We start from the raw sequence: 17,687 nt of genomic DNA, 5'->3' as shown, positions 1-17,687 counted from the left end.
TTTTCTTTTTCTTTAAATGAGAGAATATCTTACAAGATGCCTAAATAAATCAAAAACTATTGATCGTGTTTAATGCAAAAGGGTTGTTGTCATTTTCCTCAATCCCATCTTCAGCGCGTATGATGTGAAGGATGGTGCAAGAGGTTGTTCATCGACATTGCCTTCGATGCAGATCCACTCGATGGACTCCCTAATGAAGACCCTTGTTGCTGTTGATGCTGCATAGCTCTTGATGCACTAGTCGGATGTGCCGATGAAGAATAACCTCCTCCTCCTCCTCCTCCTCCTCCTCCTCCTGGTGAAGACCCTGGAGATGAAACATGCCGATGATAATAGGGATCTGGCGGCACTTCATGCTGATAATGTGAATGTTGAGCCCGTGAACCAGGATAGCCAAGTGATCCATGTCCTGGGTAATTCTGAGGTGGCGATGCAGGGTGGCGCTGCGACTGATATATAGATGACTCTCTAGATCCAGGATAGTCCTGATACTCTGAATACTCTTTATATTCCGGATAGTCCGTATACTCTTGATAGTACGATGTACTCAATCCACGATGATTGGAACTAGATAAAACTGCATGTCTTTGATCTGCAACCTTCTTCTTTTTAGTACTCTCATTCGGAACAGCATACATCGGCTGTCCAATCGAACTTATGGACGGACTAGACGAGGAGGGCCGTACATAGTCTGTAAGGCTCCCACTATTCTGTCGATAACCACGACGATTAAGAGACTCATCATATCCTGATTCATCAATGAACAAAGGATCATGACTTGATCCACTTCCATACATTGAGATCGAGGCTGAAAGCAAGCAAGATAAGAAAGAAAGAAAGAAAGAAAGAAAGAAAGAAAGAAAGAAAGAAAAAAAAAAAGCATTCTTAATGTAACGTCCTATCTCAATTGTAATAGATTGTAATGTAAAAATCACCCTACCTTCATCAAGATTCTTTCTTTTTTTGCTAATATCGTTCGAACTAGAGCTGGATGCTGGACCTCCCGCAAACGGGCCATGCTGAGATCGAGAATGTTGGGGCACTGGACTGACAGCCTCGGGCACTTGAATAGGGCGGTGTGTTATCAAGGGTGATCTGGATGGGCTAGACATACGATGGTTTTCAATGGGTCCGTCAAGTCCAACCGTTGCTGCAGAGACTGCCAATGATCCCGGCGCAGGTGCTGAGGGAGATCCTAGCTCCGTTGTTGGTGATGTGAGGTTCTGGGCAGAGCTCGATCCTGTCGACGCCACAGTAGAAGGACTCACCGTTGTATCAGCAGTAGCACCCGTAGATGACGATGGGATTGCACTTCGCGCAGCAGTGGTGTGAATGGACGATCTTGGTCCTGAATTCCCTGAAAGTATGGGCTTGGGTTTTCCAATGGGTACTCCGTTGTTGGCAGAATCATCTGGTTTCTTTCCTTGTTTCTGTACTTTTTCCTTCAGCTGGCTATATTGACGCGAGATTTCATACGATGTCATCCAGCCAACAGGAAATGATTGTAAAAGCTAAAGCATAATGCAATATGAGGTGAGTTGCTATTCATGTCTTCCAATGAGCCTCTGTCTTCAAAGACGGTTCCTTGCGGGGCTGTCCTACACACGTACCAGTTGATAAGTATCCTTCCGAGTCTTCGAGTCTGTGTTTTGTGCAGGCACACTATCGTCGACAGTCCTGAGCTCCTGCCTCGCGTAGTAAATCTCCATGATTTTTTCCATAGTCTCCCATAGTAGCATCCTAAGGTCTTGAGTCCAAGGGAATTTCCGTTTGACTAAAAATTTGTCCAAATAAATTCATAAATAAATAAATTAAAGAAAAATAAAATAAAAAATGCGAATCAATAGGCCCAATGAAGCATAATTCAATGAATATCTTCAAAAGAACTTCCTGATAATCATTTTTTGTCTTTACCTTCTTCCCCATTCATGTTGGTATCCCCATCGCCGTCTTTATCTGATGGAGCGTTTTCAATGTCGGTCAAATTGTAAGCCTTAGAAATCATCTTTACGCGTTTTGAGAATTGCTCCATGGCTTTAGTCTTTTCTTCCTCCAGCTCTGCTATCCACTCTGGCAATACTTGCTTATAAATGAGTTTCTAATACGGATTTCATTGTACAAGAGAAATTAGCTTTTTAATCCGTGTGATCCATTTCTTGGACTCTCATCATTTATATTCACAAAATATACAAGATTAATGAAATTATAATTATTATTACCCGGAGCGTAAATTTATTATAAGGGAAAACCTCTTGAAGATGGAGAAAGAAATCATCCTTGAGCATATATCCGCTCGATCGTGTTCGAAGAGCGATTTTTGCGCAATTCCAGAGAGGCTCCTTGATGTGCGGAGGGAACTTTGACTTGTGCTCCCAGGTTTCTAAAGGTGCGCAACAAAAAGTAATAAGCATGGGCGACTATGGCTTCAGATTGTGTGATACTTTCCATACAGTAAGCAATAAAGCCTCTTCTTTACCTTTCCTAGCAAGGTCAGCAACAATGTTGTATGCCTCCTGTACCATTTCATTGAGGGGCTCCAAAGCCTTTGATCCCGTCGACTGGGTGCTTTGCTCAGTTACTTCTGAAGTGGATGTGACCGATTCCTGCAAAGATTCCGGCTTTACTAGTTGTGATTCCGATACATTCTGTCCAGAAGAGCTTTCTTGTGACCCAGCAAGCTCGACAGAACCTTCAGCATTACAAGAATCCGTATCCATTGCTGCTGGTGCCTTTAATTTCCCTTTCGATCTAGATGGAGATGCTGAGCGAGACATCGGAAGTGGCGGACTTGAGTTGTCTCCATTATCTTGGACCCCATCAAGAGGCGGAGGCGAATCCACTCGAACAATAGGAGTAACAGAAGTTGCTGCTAATGTCGAACTGGTGGTGGCTTTCGGCAACTTTGACTTTGTTTTCTTATTAGATCCAGCTTTTGACTCCTTATCAGAATCTTTATTTGCTTCCGTCCCATCTTTCGATGTTTCCTTCGCTAAAGCCTTAGATTTTGAAAGGTTTGTCTTTTTCTTGGTCGGAGTCGTTGTCACGCTGCTCATACCTCCTTCACCCCCTGTAATATCAGCTGGGACGGTAGAAGAATTTGCTAGTCCTGAACCCGAGGACGATGCTTTGCTAGTTTTAGGCTTCTCATCCATTTCACTCATCTCTGATGTCGAATCGTTGGCATTCTCCATGATAGCCAAGCTAGATCCCTTTGCTGATTTCGATGCGTTGGTTTTGACAGTGCTCAATGGTGAAGCACCAGCTGCTGTTTTTCTCTTTCCTGCCTTTCTTGTGCGTAGTCCCGCATCAGATGAATCGCTACTCTCATGTGAAAAATAAAAGACAAGTCAATGTTAGTCATATTAATGAAATCAAGCGTGGTGCTGTCTATTCTCTACATCCCATAAACGAAGCTACTTCACTTACGGATCCTCTGTGGTGGTTTCTACAGGGCCACGGTACGCAAAAAACCCTTCAACTTTGGGCCGTACCATACCGATGGATTCGAGCATCATCTCGCTATCATCGATAAATTCGTCTTCAATGTCGTAGTGTTCTGTATCCCATCTACTTGATCGCTTGTAGACACGTCCCTATATGGAACAGAAATACAAAGCACGTGTTGATTTAGATCTAATGAATGATAGATCATTCTTTAATTAGGATTTGTTGTCGGCTGGCGTACTGTACTCGACGTTGCGAGTGCACTGACACATTCATTGATCAAATATATCGCGTGTGACCATGCACTTTCAAACTCTTTTTTTGAAAAATGTGTAGTAAAAAGAAGAAAGATAGCATACAATGTAATATAATATGATCGTTTAAATCATATTAATGAGCAATTTGAGATTAACCATGTGAACATCCTCCCTTACCTTGTCATCCTCGTCCTCGTCCTCGTCTTCGTCTTCGCCTTCATTTCCTTCTTCTAGACCGGCATATTTTTCAGTGAGGGAATCCAAAAAGTCTTTTGGCCCACGTCTTGCAGAGTCAAGATCGTCGTCATCATTCTCTTCCTCATCCGGATCCTCGTCGCCCTCCTCCTCCTCAGCCTCAGCATCATCTTCATTTTCATTTTCGTCTTCGTCTTCGTCTGCCTCGTCGTCGTCTTCCGCCTCACTATCAGCTTCCACATCTCCAAGAGCTTCTTCACCTTCTGGTGGATCGATATCCATGGCTGATACTGATGGTGATGGTTGAGTAGTAGTAGCGCCACCCTCTTTGGTCTTTTGATTTTTGAGGGGCGTTGACGGAGCTGAGTTTGCTATATTGGGTGTGACATTGTTTTTAGATGGCAAAGACGACGACTGAACTTGAATCATGCGTTGACGTTTCTGCTCTTGACGGATCAGGTCAGTGTATGAGATGATGGCATTTGGATTTTCTTTGAGAGAATAAAAGATTCGGACAGTGCCTGTGCCAGAGCCTGCCCGGACATCTTTTTTAGCTTTGGCAGAAGTAGTAGCCACAGCAGAAGCTAATGTTAAATTGTTGGATGAGACATTACTGGATGTGGTTGAGAGTAATGGACCACCCATGGCAGTGGCCATGAGGTCATTAGAAGGGATAGGAAAAGGCATTTGCTGTATGCCAGCGCCAGCGGACTGGAAGAGGCACGATATGTTTATGCTGTATAGGTGAGTGAGGGAGTGTATGCAAAGACCAAACGAAGTGTTAGCAGAAGTAGTTTAAAAAAAAGAAGTCTTTTTTAAATAGACACAGCTTGTGGAGGGGACTGCCGATAGTGAATGTTGGTGAGCAACAGAGGGAAGAACAGTCAGCGGTAGACACTGGGACATGCATTTGAGGACTATTCGGGTGGGTGGAAATAAAAGTAGCGAATGGAAATCGACTTTGTGCGAAAAATGGAATGTTTGCGCTTACTTCGGCGACGAAATGATTAATGTGAAATGTGTCGTGTAAAAGAAAGTAAAAGAAACACATATCAAAGACCTAAGTAAATGATTGATCAATCACACCTTTTTTCTTTTCTTCTTCTTCTTCTTCTTCTTTTTCCTCCTATCATCCAATTCTCTCTTTTCTTTCTCTTTCTGTTTCTCTTTCCTTACGTTATTTTAAAGGAAACAAATGTTTATTATTTATAACGCCTCGAGTCAAATGTCTATTATTTACAACGCCTCGAGTCTATTGATCAAACTCTGCAACCCAATATCTTCTCATTCTTTAAGCATATAAAGAACATGTCCTTGTTTGAGGCAGAAAACATGTACGTGTTCACAGATACACAAATACGCATGCAATTAAGCAACACATGCAATCTGTTTGAATAGCGCGCGACATTCTTCGCGTTTATTGGATTTTATTAATTTCGTGATCAGGATTGGTCAAGCTGAACATGAAAAGATACAGATAAAATATCAAACACAAAGGTGATGGCCATGGCATTGCGAGCCGCATCAGAGATCTGAATGACCATGTACTGTAAGTGAATGTAATGTTCATTCTTCCCCTGGATTAGTTAGTAGCCACATACGTCATAACAATAATAGGCGAGTGGTTGTTCAACTGGGGTGTGAAAGAAAGAAAGAAACAAGAAGAGAAAAAAGGGGGACCAATTAAGAGCAAAATATACGTCATTGTGGCCTTTAATATGTTGTGTCTAAATTACTTTTAAACGAATGCATCACGTTGTTGCTGTGAACCAGACCCAATCTGATAAAAACGCTTTCTGTTCTGAAAACGGTGAAAAACTGGTGCTCTTGAATGGGAATCATACTCGACACTGCATGGATTAGTGACTTAATCTGATAATGTTCTTTTTTTTCTTTGGTTGGGATGGTTCTGGTCGAGCGCTTGTTTATTCGTTGGGTTTCTGATCAATGATAACAATTACCCTATTGATCTTTGAAGGATGCTGTGTACAACTTCTCTTCTTCTTTTGACGCCTGCCGCCGTACCACTGACTAACTGAGATTTCTACCATAACCGTTGAGTGATCTCTCAAGTCCAGTACGCTGAGTACGACTATGCTGCTCATATCAATAGTTCAAGGCGTACTTTTTATATTTCCAACTATTGCAGGAAAAAGTATTATGGGTGGTCATGATAGATGCAGCATCCCAACAAAGGCCACTTCACCTTCAACCAGGCTGTAAATGTGCAGTTTAAACCTTTAGATGAAAATGCGACCAGTCGATCAAGCAAGACTAGTTAATTAGCACAGCAACTTTGTTAAGCCGCATCTAATCTGTATTACTGTTTGTAATTTGTACTCTCTCACTCCTGTCACTCCAAGTGGCGAAGTTGAAAAAAAAAAAAAAAAAAAAAAAAAAGACATCGGCCAAAAGAGAAGTAAGGAAGTCTTCATTCTCTCATCATCCATCGAAATGATGAAGCTTCAATACCAACAATTCCGAAGAGCCGGCGTCATCGAAACAGTTTGCGTCAGGAATGCTTCCAAATTTTCAGGCAATGACAACTCGTCCTACTACATAAGTTTGCAAGACATTCGAGATGTGTTTCCAGATGCAATGCGATTCAAGTTGGGTGAACTTCCCATCCCATTCCTTGTAGACCCTAATGGCAACAGGTACTTTGTTGATTATGGTGCGCCTTATCAATTGTTATTGTCTCTGAAAAAAAAGATGAAGGAGCTAAATTTGGTGTCTCTCTCCTTATTAGAATCGAACCTCCACGCATTGCATACTATCCTTACAAGATCTTGGACGTCGTTACAGGAGTGCCACGGTCCAGCAACACCAATGCCAACACCAATACCAATACCAACAGCAGCAGCAGCAACACTAGTAGCAATAGCATCAAAAGCAGCAGCAACGGCAAAGGCAGTAGTAAAAGTAACAGCAACGCCGCCATCCGTTTACCTGCTTTGAGAAAGTCGGTAAATCTGACTACACAGGATCCTCTTTTGCCATTATCGAACTTGATTCAATGCCTCAATTCATTTCTTACTACTCCCGACAACGCTCAAATCGAGACGATCAACTCTAACCTTGCAATGATTGCGGAATTGCTATTGGAGGCCAGCGAGAAAGATGCCAAGATTAGCCTGCTGGAAGCCAAAGAGAAGGACAACAAGATGACCAATTTAGTGGAAGCCAAAGAAAAGGATGACAGGATAATTAATCTGTTGATGGAAGCCAGCGAGAAGGATGCCAAGATTAATCTACTGGAAGCCAAAGTGAAGGACAGCAAGATGATTAACGAAAAGATAGCTAATCTGCAATTGGAGCTCAAGGAAAAGGACGACGAGATAATTAATATGCTATTGAAATCCAAAGAGAAGGATGGTGAAATGCTCAAAATACAAGACGAGATGCTTAAACTACGATTGGAGGCTAGGAAGAAGGGTGGTGAAATGGAGACTAAGAAGAAGGACGATGAAATGCAAGCCCAGGCCTTAAACAACCTTACCATGCATCAAAAGCATGCTCATTCTATCCTCACTCAGGATTTTGAGCTTCATGAATGCCCATTTCCTCGTTTGTTTATAATTTTGCCTCTTAATTGCACCAAGTGGGACCCAGTAAAACTCTTGGGGAACAAGTTCCGCGTCCATTTCTTATGTGAATGTGGAGACTACACCGCGATGGCCAACAAACCTAACCCGGGTCAAATCCACATTGCTAGACATGATGGATATGAAGTTCGAGACTGCACAGGGTTCTTTCGCAAGTATGGAAAGTACATGCTCATCCTCTTACATTGGCTCAAGCTGGGAATGGCCTTACCTGATTCTCTGGCACCAGACCCAAGTTTAATCGATGCCGGTATTGACTATTCAATCGACTATTTACAAGCGCTCTCCAAGAAGTATCCGGCCTTGAACAAGATCAGCACAATTAATGACTTTGAAGGGCTCAAAAAAACTGAACTCCGACAGCTGGGCACATCTTTTCGGATTACAGATGGGAACAAGGACCTTGGTAACCTGTACAGGGTCACGACCGAAACAGGCTATGTCAAATGGGTTTGTCACAACCACTATCGTTCGATGTATAAGGAAAAAAGGCAGAAAGCGTTTGAAGATGTAGTGAAAATGAATAATGCCAAATACGACTCCCACCTTGGCAAACTGGTTATCAAACTGGGATCCAAAGCCAGAGCTGAAGAATTCTTCAATGTCCTAACCAATGCAGGACGTGTTTACGAGTTGGACATCACATTTGACTGGGATTGGGCCGAGTCTGATCTTGAAGCATTTGAGAATATCTTAAAGGTGTCAAATGTATCGATTCTTCGACTTGGACTTGGAAGGCTTCAAGAAAATGTCAGCGGGGAGCCACTTCCACCATCTATGCGATATGAAATACTTGTCCGCATCATAGAATTCTGCAAGATGAAATTAATTCATATTGTTCTAACTTCAGATCTTACAAGACTCCTCACTTTACGACCCAAAAGACCGCCACATCTTCCACAACTTCATAAGTTGTCCTTTGAGATGAGCTTTCGATCGATTGGAGCCAGTGAATTTCAAGCACTTATAAATTTACTCAAAGCTAACACAGCTTTGGCTACTTTGGTCTTGGGGAACAACTCAGTTGGAAATGAAAGAGCTGTGATACTATCGGAGGCGCTCAAGGTTAATACCACTTTGACCGCTTTGGACTTAAAATACAACTCGATTGGGACTAAAGGAGCTCTGGCGCTGGCAGGGGCACTCAAGACTAACAGAACTTTGACCAGTTTGGACTTGAGGCACAACTACTTAATTGGGGACGAAGGAGCTTCGGCACTGTTAGGGGCACTCAAGACCAACACGGCTTTGACTCTCTATAAATAAGGGTGCCTTGATCGACAACCAAGAGGCCTTGGCACTGTTAGAAAACGCACAACATTGACTCTTTTGATTACTTTACTAGTTTGATCACCGAAATAGTGTAGGAGTATTTAAGAGAAATTGTTTGGCTTAAATAAATAACTGCCTTGCGACAGACAAGTAGTAATGGTGCGTGTCTCTACTCCGAGCGTTAAGGAAGAGACCATTATCAAACACTTAAAGAAGTGTGTGTAGGGACCAAAGTAGTGCCTTACGAAAGAGCACGTCCACTGTGAGGCGTTATTCCGCTAAGAAGAAGGCGATGTTATTTGATGAGGCTATAGCGAGTAGGAATAGGTTGTTGATAAACAGATGTGCCGCAAGCAGCCACAAAAAAACATGCGCAGGGGATATGGGATGGTGGTCTTTAATTGAGGTAACCATATATCCGTTTAATCATAAACTGAATACTGTAAAGGTTCATGTCCTATTCGGTACCTTTAGTTTTGTAAATTATCCTTCCAATGCTCTCACTCCTTCAAAAGCTCTTTGTTCTCAACCCTCCGCCAGTTGCAATCCAATGATGAAGCGTCCCTTTACTTGGAATCTCTGGAAATGCTGTTCGAGCGCTTTTGGAAGAATAAACGAATAGAGGCTGGGGTCAGAAAGAAGTGCTCAAGGCTCCTGGCGGGCCAGCATCAAAGCTCTGTCAGATCATCAAGGACAACATCCCAGTTGCAAAGCCAAAACTCTCTTCATTAGTATCCAGATATCGTAAGCGATGTATTGCAAGACAGTTTAAAAACTAAACGCTTACAACGCTTCGCTAGGGACAGCAGTTGGTCGAATTTGAGCCGTTTGTTCATGTCTTTGTCCACGTCCATGTCCATGGCGATAGCGTACGGGCAGTGCTCCTAATCGATTCGAACATATCGAACTCAAATGGGTTCGAATGACGCCCTTAAGTTACAGATCTCTAGATAATTCGAGTCGTTCGATTAAGAGGAGCTCCAAACTGCTTGAATACGTTGAGCTCACATTCAACGAACCAGAGCGATGCCCATCCGCAAACTCCACAACCATTGTTGGGTGCGATCCTGGTATTGCTAACGCCCTTACGTTTTCCTCGCTGGACCCTTACAACCCTAACTTGCGGCAAACGTTAAAGGTGAGAAGTAGGTTCCTGTACCTTCCCGTCCTCCACTTCAATCACCTGCTGAACAAAAGGAAGCGTGAAAAAGGAATGATTGAGGTTGAGAGCGCCATCCCTGTATTTGGAAGGGATACGTACAATGAGTGCTTTCAATGGATGAACGAGGAGTCCTAGACACAGACAGGATCAAAGAATTTGGATGTGCTTCAAGAGTTCTACGAGTCCAGATGACACCTAAAAAAAATGGGACTTACGAAAGGCTCAACGAGCTACGTTCGACTACGCGGTACAGCGAGTGTCGTCGGCCTAGGGTCCTTTGAAAGTAGTAAAGGAGTTCCCAGCAAGCACACTGCAGTAACGAGACACCTTGTCACACAGATATGGCTTTTTTTTAAAAAAATAAGAAAAAGCTGGAGAGCCATAGAACCCTTGCTGATAAATGACTGCCATTTGAAGCGCTTAGGTCAAAGCACGAGGACACTTCGCTGTAGGGGCGCACGAATTTTACACCAGCGCCCGCTGTCCCCGACTTCTCTGCGATAGCTTTTTAGAAGCGGTGTACCCTCGCTCTAAATATTGCTGGACATGTAAGGTATTCTTCGGCCGTGACGCAGTAGAAGCGGAAAACATCGCAAGAATCGGTCTTGCACAAATTGAGAGGCAAGGGAGACCTGCAAAGTACAAGCCCACGGAAGAGTCGCCTGCTCCGGCTGCAAAGCGCGCAAGACACTAGGCACAAGTATTTGGGTGCCGGCACACCCACAAGAATTTGTAAGTTCTGTTTATTTCCGTCTCCTGTATCCTTTCTACCTAATCTCTTGTCCCTGAATTTCTGGACTAACTTTAAATGCCTTACATATTAACAGATAGTACCTGCAATTCATTTAGTAAGAACCCTTGGACTCAACACATTTCCCAAAATCTAATTGTCAGAAACTATGCAAATTGTTGGACGTGTATCGTTGGTGCAAAGACAAAACCAGCGGTTCTGCTTTATTTTGTTATTTATCTATTAATATTTTCCTTTAAAAAAAAAAAAAAAACCACTGTTCCCAACGAATCAAAGCACCAGACCGGGGCGACCGTGAGCGAAGCCACGGATCGCCTGCCTAGTAAATAAATAAATATATAAAACCCTAGAGTCTGCCCGTGATCTTTTCTTTTGCGACCATTCCATAGGGTATAGCGACCTCCTCACCTAGAATAAAGCGATGCACGCCTGAGGCGTAGCACACCATATATCTGTGCCAATCCATACCTTCTTTGAGCCCGCTCTTGAGCTCGCTTTTGAGCTCTTCAGGTGCAGCATCGTCAAGGGCCAATGTATTGGTCACATCAAAGAACCATTGGTTTAAGGTAAAGGCTTTGAAGTCGATGATCAGATTCTTTGCCATGATGATTTGACGCTTGAGCTTCTCATTATCTTTGTGCTGATCCAAAGTTCGGATCAGCTCTCCAAAGCGGGCTTCAAATCGACGTTCAAATTCTGCAGGAAGGTAAAAATCGCACCGAATGTCATCTGAGATCCGTTGACTTGGTGGTCCAGCTACGATAAGGTATGAATTCAAATACGTTTTAAACTCACCCCAGGTGATGGGATTAATACAGCTGGTGCCGACATGATATATGCGAGGCTCTGTGAGTGTGCGATCAGCAGTCGTGGCGGAGAGAAGGGTCGTTTTGACCACAAAATCGACAGGAACTAGGTCTGTTTTAGTGGACTAGAAGGTTATTGTGAAAACATAGAAACACTCATCAATATTTGCCTTGACTTTGATAAATATAGCGCTCTTTCTTTCTTTCTTTCTTTCTTTTTTTTTTTTTTACTGACTTCTGCTTAATTACCTCGTTACCGATCCATTCTTGAATTAGACCGATCGAACCAGCCACAATCGCTTTGTTGGTTGCAGCAGACCCTTCTACCCATCCAGGAACTGGTTCCTTGTAGGCAGCAGTGACAATGGCAGGGCGGACAATGACAATAGGGAGAGCCATATCCCTATATCGGCTCTTTATCAAATGTTCTGCCAAGGACTTGGCGAATGTGTATGTATTGGGGTAAGCCTTGAGGACCACAGATTCCTCATAATCTTTTATCTCTTTGGAGGACATCTTGGTGGACAGCATATCATAGATGGCTTCAGGATCATCACCAAGTGGGTGCGGATAGATGATTTCGTCAATATGTTGCTCAAACATGGGTGCGTTGACAAAGCAAGTCGAGATATGAACGATGGCAGCTAAATTTTTGCAGCCCTTGGCAATTTCGAATATGCGGAGAGGGCCATTTGTATTTATCTGAAAGAAAAAGAAAGAAAAAGAAAAACAAAATAAGTTATCTACTGCGTGTTGTTTGACAGGTATTGTTACTCTTGTATTTCGTATATTTTACCTCAAGGGCAGTCTTCAACGGGTCATTGAATTTGATAGAGGCAGCGCTGTTGATGAAAACTGTGGTATCTTCCTGGACCATAGCCATATCCTCGTCTGAGAGACCCAGATGATTGGCAGAAATATCTCCCTTCACAGGCACAACCTTGCGGACAATCTTTTCTTGAAACTCTTGAGCACTTGAGAATTGGGACTTGACAGTATCAAAAATCCTGCTGCTAAATATATTCTCAATACGATCTTTCAATGTCTTCTTCCCCGAGACCCTGATCAGCAAGTAGATCCTGATGTTTTCATAAAAAAACAAAACATTAACGCTTGTCTTACAGTCGAACCTGATACTTGAAAAAAAAAAAAAAAAAGCAAAAGAAAAGGGCACTTACTTTGTGATCTGGGGGAAAGAACGCAGTAGCTTCTCCAAGATGGCCTTGCCAATGAAGCCCGTAGCACCTGTCAAGAAGATGACCGTGTTTTTATTATAAAATTCAATGGCTTTCGCAGGCCCATACTTGTTTTGTGGAGGTGACATTTCTTTTTTATAATGAGGATAGGTTAGAGGATTGGAGGATATGTTGCTTTGTTCCGATGGTTTGTCTAGGAATTCTCCCTTTTTAATAAATTTTTTCTTCGGTGGATAGAGCTCCTTTACTGTCCATAGCGCATAAATATAAAACTACTCAAGCCAAAAAAGCGACCTTTGATCGGTTATTCATCTACTGTTAAATAAAAGTATACCGGTGGAACTTTACTGCTATTGCTATGTAGAGGACTCGAGAGGAACATACAGTATTGTCTACGAGGACGATAATCTAGACGATGACGAAGATGGTGTTGACTACGAATCCAGTGTTCTTGACTCAGATCCCCAAGGGCTATCAGACGAGCTCGAGTCACCTCCATCCAGTCCGACGATAAATGATTACCAAGATATAAACAAAGAGGAGCTACAAGAAAACTTTCAGCGATTTATGGATGCTTGGGGCAAAATCGATGACCCTCTGTTATTGAAACGCTGGGTTGCAGCTCAAAGGCAATTGGAGCTATTTAACGAATATCGCGATATGACATGAAGTGAATCAGAATGAGTGAAAATGAATGAGAAGAAATAAAGTTTGATATATTTATTGAATTGAAATGAATAGAAGTGAAAATCCACAAATCCGGAAAAAATTCGGCTTGTTGGAAGAAGACTGAACATCAATATGGGTCACTGCCGCCAATGAAAAAAAAAAAGGATTTCAATATGGAGAAAAAATTGGACCTATTTCCAGACAAACATTGGCTTTATTTCCCATTGGAATTTCATGACGTTTTTTCTTTTCCTATTTCGTTTGCAGTTAAAAAAAAAAAAAAAAAAAAAAAAAAAAAACAGTTTACAAACGTACAAGCAAGATACCGACTATGGCCGACCCTCTGACTATGTTCATAGTCATCCGCAAGGATTTGATCAAGGTATCCGTACTACTCTACCCAGTGAGCAGTTGGTCATGTTCATCAAACGCGCCTATTAATTCACTGATTGAGAGTTTAATATGTACTTACTCCTCCACTGGATCCAATAGACGCTTGGCTGGACGACGGGCAGGTAATGATGGTGCTTAATTTATTAAGTACCCTACTTAGTAGCAATTGCGCCTTCAAGCACTGATCAACTAGTGTTTGTATTATTATAATGTCAGTGTAATTGCTCAAGCTTGTCATGCTTCCACAGCAGTCTTGTACAAGACTCAAGAGCTGAAAGATACTCGTGAATATCTTGCAGATTTGAACAACATGCACAAGGTTGTTCTCGAAGTACGTGTTCAAATGCTCTCCGAGAAGAGTAAGGAGGGCAAGCACGTATCAATGTCTTTTTTTTTTTTTTTTTTTTTTTTTTTAACCACACTATACTGATACTCGGTTTTATCTTCCGTATGAATCTCAGGTCAAAAACTTGCCACAATTGGAGTCTCTAGCAGCGAGCCTTTCGGCATTAGACGTCCCCCATGTCACCTGGAGAGAACAGCCTGAAGATATCCTCACATGTCTCTCCACCTCGCCTATCCGGAGGAATCAGGAAGTCAAGGACGCTTTCAAAAAATGTTCTCTATTTAGATCATAACTCTCAACAACAAAGATAATTTGGCCTGATGGTGATCCATAAGACATTCATGATAGTGCAATGTAATGGTGTATGCACCCATGTCCATAACCACGGACTTTTTATTTTTTTATTTTTTTATTTATACTAAAATACATGGTAATATTGGATAGAAATACAAACAAAAAGGGATAAAAATGGCTCTACATAAAAGGTCCTTAATCCATTGAAGAATCTGTTGGGATTTTGTCTGTGATTGAGTCACATAATTGAATCAATTTCTATGATTCAAAAATCAGATACATATTCAGCAAAGGTTGATTCATCAAATTATACCAATCAAGCAACAAAGCAATAATGTGTATTACCTGAATGTCTTTCATAAGGGATTCCTCGCGTAGGCTATTTAAATGATGTCCAGGGACTTGAACCCCTTCCATCTCCCTGTCAAGCCTATAATGAACGACACACAATATTCGTATCAAATCATCTGGACGAAATAAAATACCAAAGAAATAAACCCCAATAGAGACGGGATGGCTATTTCTGCTTACTTTTGAAATTCCTCTGCAAAATCATTACATTCTTGCTCCAATTGCGTGATCTCTCGTTTGTAGATCTTCTCTGCTTGAATCAGCTCTTGAATCGCCTGGTCCAGGGTTAGGTGCTTATCCACATCCTATGATCAAATTAAATAAATGTCATAACCAAACCGGTCAGGCTTGAGCTTTGTGCTTATTGATCTTTATGGTAAACAAATACGGCATCAATACCTCTATGTCCACATCATCATCTGTGGAGATACCCCTGTCTATATCCCCATTATCATGCAGTCTTAGTGTCTTGGAGGTGTCCACATCATGTCCACTGTTTGAATCTAATAAAAGGGGATTCCGTCTGACCTCAATGTCGATATTCTTACGGACCTTTGTCCTAGTTTGATGCCGTGCATTTAGGTAGGTTCGATAGAGGTCCTTCACTTCTGGGTGCGAGCGATACTGACTAGGGAAAAACTGAATGAACTGATTTAGAGTCACGACATCGTGTAGCTCATTTCCTACAAGGAAATTTGTGAGCAAATCTTTCTCTTTCATATTAATGTCGAGACAGGAATGTCGAGTCAACATTCGTCTGCGAGCTAAAGCTTCTGGACCTTACATCTCTGTGGCTTTTCTAAATGTCGTGTTTCTCAATGAAAGGAAAGATTCCATTTCCCAATTCACTACAGCTATTGTTCACCTTGCAAATCCACCATGGTCGCCTCGGGATTCACAGACACACATCGCTTGTTCCTCCAAGCAGCAATGTCTCGCCGAATTATGACCGAAGTAGTTGCTTTGGACATTTATGCAAGAGTTTGTCAGGCTACAAATGGCATGTTTTAATTCTATTTTTATTACTGTTATTAAGAAAGTTAGTGGCAAATTAATATACTAATGAATCAGGAGCCCTTTTTATACAATATCTTTTACAGTGTGATTAACGGAAAACCTTGCTTGATTTTGTACAAATTGCATAGATCGATTCGATCGGGAGCAATTCTCTGACTTTGTAGATCAGTTGAACACAGGACTTAATAGTGTGGAGCTAGAGTTTCGCAAGGCACAGGATGAAGTCACAGGAACACCTGTTATTGCGCTTGTAAGCACCCCTTTTGTTGCTGTATTGTCATTCATATCCAAAGCGGGTCACCGGGCGCTTGATACATTGCTTTTGACGCATTTCCTATATTTTACATCGACATTATTTTTCTTCTTTTTTGAAAACAGACAAATACCAATGGCCAAAAGATTGCCCAAGTGGCAACAGGGTATACTCCCACAGAGCTAGAGTACTTTAAGCACCTAGTAGGTTCCAACAGGATATGGAAGGGACGAAGTAACATTAAAGGTGTTTGGATTGACAAGCTGCTCACAGTCTATAATCAATTATTGATCGTTGTTCTATTATGTAGTTGGATGCAATAGTGATGGCTGACGACGAGACATATTGCATCAGTGCTACAGCTGCATTACATGAAGCAGGACATCTCAAGAACAAGGAAAATAAAGTGCTGGTGTTGACAAAGCGAGATGCGGAGGCTCTACTAGACAGATTTGTTGCCGATAAGTGGTTTATCAAGTCGGCGTATGTAATGTCTTTATTCGTTCTGCTGGATTTTATCGATTCTACTGATCTTGCATTAATATGACTTGGCTTTTTTTTTTTTTTTTTTTTTTTTTTAATGCACATCATCAGTGCAGGTGCATATTCTCTGTCGATGAGATCACTACTTGAACTTCAGACATACCTCAAAGAAACATATGGAGAACAGATCCAGGAATGTACATTATGCATGGAGATTATCACAAAAGGTCAACGTTGTTCAGTTGCTGCGTGCTCTTCCAGATTGCATCAACATTGTGCATCCACATACTTTAGGAACATGAATAATCCAGTCTGCCCAACGTGTCACAGTGCGTGGTCAGGAAAAGTCTTAATTGGACTCTCCGATAAGATGTCAGCGCCATCCAAGGTCCAGAGACGAGCGAGGAGGACGGCAAATGGAGCTGCTGCAATAGCTGGTGATAATGAGGATGAAGATATAGAAAGAGATGAAGAATAATGAAAGCCACTATAATAATATTCATCTGCATACAATCTTGATAAAGATCCCTTTCGCATATAATATAATGTATTTTATAAAAGTAAAAAAAAAAAAAAAAAAAAAAAAAAAGAATCGCAAATAGATTGACCAATTCAAGTAAAGATTAGCTTGTGAACAAGATTCTTAAAGACATTGTTGCACAGAGTGAGCAGTGTGCATGTGCACAATGAGAAAATAAGAATACGTAGACAAGGGCGAAGCCACGAGCATATTTTTCGATTTTTTTTTTATGCATTCTTTCCATTGTGACCTTCGCGTCAAAAAGTCTTTTCATGCATGCCTCGGAATTGTCAAGGGCTAATGCTCTCTCACGTTATGCATCTCACTATCTTCGCCTTGTGATGACACCGTCAAGGAGGAGAGAGTATTTTGATGCCTGGGCTATAACCAACGCTTCATATACAGCAAGGACATTCACCAGTCATACCAAATCACCTGTAGAAAAGTCCAGTCCAAAGACGTTAGATCCAGATAAGATCAAGGGACCCGGTGGCCTCACTATGACCCAGATTGGAAGATTAGTCAAAGAAAGCCGTACTAGGGATTTAGAATACCAAGCAAACACAAAGGCGAAGCAGTCTTCAACATCGAATATTGCAGAAAATAAAAAGTGAGAATATTTGCGATTAGTATCAATAATATATATAATAAAAGATATATCTGAATACAAGAG

General features: G+C 41.7%; 9 protein-coding genes across 9 annotated transcripts; 6 read left to right on the top strand and 3 right to left on the bottom strand.

Moving 5' to 3' along the window:
• Positions 1 to 19: 19 nt before the first annotated feature.
• BCR41DRAFT_346938 (hypothetical protein) lies at positions 20 to 4,819 on the bottom strand. The gene is made up of 8 exons (XM_022022990.1): positions 3,879 to 4,819; positions 3,427 to 3,593; positions 2,477 to 3,318; positions 2,220 to 2,380; positions 1,915 to 2,098; positions 1,611 to 1,774; positions 941 to 1,511; positions 20 to 808 (listed from the first exon to the last, which is right to left on the bottom strand). The coding sequence occupies exons 1-8, from the start codon at positions 4,581 to 4,583 to the stop codon at positions 111 to 113; spliced, it is 3,492 nt and encodes a 1,163-aa protein (XP_021885258.1). The 5' UTR covers positions 4,584 to 4,819; the 3' UTR covers positions 20 to 110.
• Positions 4,820 to 6,979: 2,160 nt separating this feature from the next.
• BCR41DRAFT_367847 (hypothetical protein) lies at positions 6,980 to 8,412 on the top strand (the record flags this gene model as incomplete). The annotated part of the gene is made up of 2 exons (XM_022026341.1): positions 6,980 to 8,202; positions 8,352 to 8,412. 2 exons carry the CDS (start codon positions 6,980 to 6,982, stop codon positions 8,410 to 8,412), a joined length of 1,284 nt encoding a protein of 427 aa, XP_021885257.1.
• Positions 8,413 to 10,139: 1,727 nt separating this feature from the next.
• On the top strand, positions 10,140 to 10,629 carry BCR41DRAFT_392865 (hypothetical protein; the record flags this gene model as incomplete). The annotated part of the gene is made up of 2 exons (XM_022028511.1): positions 10,140 to 10,250; positions 10,360 to 10,629. The coding sequence occupies 2 exons, from the start codon at positions 10,140 to 10,142 to the stop codon at positions 10,627 to 10,629; spliced, it is 381 nt and encodes a 126-aa protein (XP_021885256.1).
• A 403-nt stretch (positions 10,630 to 11,032) lies between these two features.
• BCR41DRAFT_383916 (male sterility protein-domain-containing protein) lies at positions 11,033 to 12,875 on the bottom strand (the record flags this gene model as incomplete). Its single annotated transcript, XM_022027515.1, has 4 exons — positions 12,671 to 12,875; positions 12,289 to 12,571; positions 11,742 to 12,194; positions 11,033 to 11,617 (listed from the first exon to the last, which is right to left on the bottom strand). Exons 1-4 carry the CDS (start codon positions 12,814 to 12,816, stop codon positions 11,033 to 11,035), a joined length of 1,467 nt encoding a protein of 488 aa, XP_021885255.1. The 5' UTR covers positions 12,817 to 12,875.
• BCR41DRAFT_392863 (hypothetical protein) lies at positions 12,857 to 13,357 on the top strand (the record flags this gene model as incomplete). The annotated part of the gene is made up of 2 exons (XM_022028510.1): positions 12,857 to 12,875; positions 13,053 to 13,357. The coding sequence occupies 2 exons, from the start codon at positions 12,857 to 12,859 to the stop codon at positions 13,355 to 13,357; spliced, it is 324 nt and encodes a 107-aa protein (XP_021885254.1).
• Positions 13,358 to 13,661: 304 nt separating this feature from the next.
• On the top strand, positions 13,662 to 14,486 carry BCR41DRAFT_346934 (peptidyl-tRNA hydrolase II domain-containing protein). Its single transcript, XM_022022989.1, has 4 exons — positions 13,662 to 13,739; positions 13,850 to 13,872; positions 13,967 to 14,081; positions 14,212 to 14,486. Exons 1-4 carry the CDS (start codon positions 13,689 to 13,691, stop codon positions 14,386 to 14,388), a joined length of 366 nt encoding a protein of 121 aa, XP_021885253.1. The 5' UTR covers positions 13,662 to 13,688; the 3' UTR covers positions 14,389 to 14,486.
• On the bottom strand, positions 14,467 to 15,478 carry BCR41DRAFT_346933 (hypothetical protein). The gene is made up of 4 exons (XM_022022988.1): positions 15,141 to 15,478; positions 14,922 to 15,046; positions 14,736 to 14,820; positions 14,467 to 14,648 (listed from the first exon to the last, which is right to left on the bottom strand). The coding sequence occupies exons 1-4, from the start codon at positions 15,459 to 15,461 to the stop codon at positions 14,586 to 14,588; spliced, it is 594 nt and encodes a 197-aa protein (XP_021885252.1). The 5' UTR covers positions 15,462 to 15,478; the 3' UTR covers positions 14,467 to 14,585.
• A 120-nt stretch (positions 15,479 to 15,598) lies between these two features.
• BCR41DRAFT_346930 (DNA repair protein Nse1) lies at positions 15,599 to 17,000 on the top strand. The gene is made up of 5 exons (XM_022022987.1): positions 15,599 to 15,741; positions 15,887 to 16,008; positions 16,137 to 16,214; positions 16,322 to 16,494; positions 16,606 to 17,000. Exons 1-5 carry the CDS (start codon positions 15,621 to 15,623, stop codon positions 16,970 to 16,972), a joined length of 861 nt encoding a protein of 286 aa, XP_021885251.1. The 5' UTR covers positions 15,599 to 15,620; the 3' UTR covers positions 16,973 to 17,000.
• A 249-nt stretch (positions 17,001 to 17,249) lies between these two features.
• On the top strand, positions 17,250 to 17,687 carry BCR41DRAFT_346928 (hypothetical protein). Its single transcript, XM_022022986.1, has one exon. It carries the CDS (start codon positions 17,287 to 17,289, stop codon positions 17,626 to 17,628), a length of 342 nt encoding a protein of 113 aa, XP_021885250.1. The 5' UTR covers positions 17,250 to 17,286; the 3' UTR covers positions 17,629 to 17,687.

Source organism: Lobosporangium transversale (genome assembly GCF_002105155.1).
Source record: "Lobosporangium transversale strain NRRL 3116 chromosome Unknown BCR41scaffold_4, whole genome shotgun sequence".
Lineage (NCBI taxonomy): Eukaryota > Fungi > Mortierellomycota > Mortierellomycetes > Mortierellales > Mortierellaceae > Lobosporangium > Lobosporangium transversale.
The sequence above is the reverse complement of the archived record's forward strand: the minus strand, read 5'-3'. Positions and strand labels throughout refer to the sequence as shown.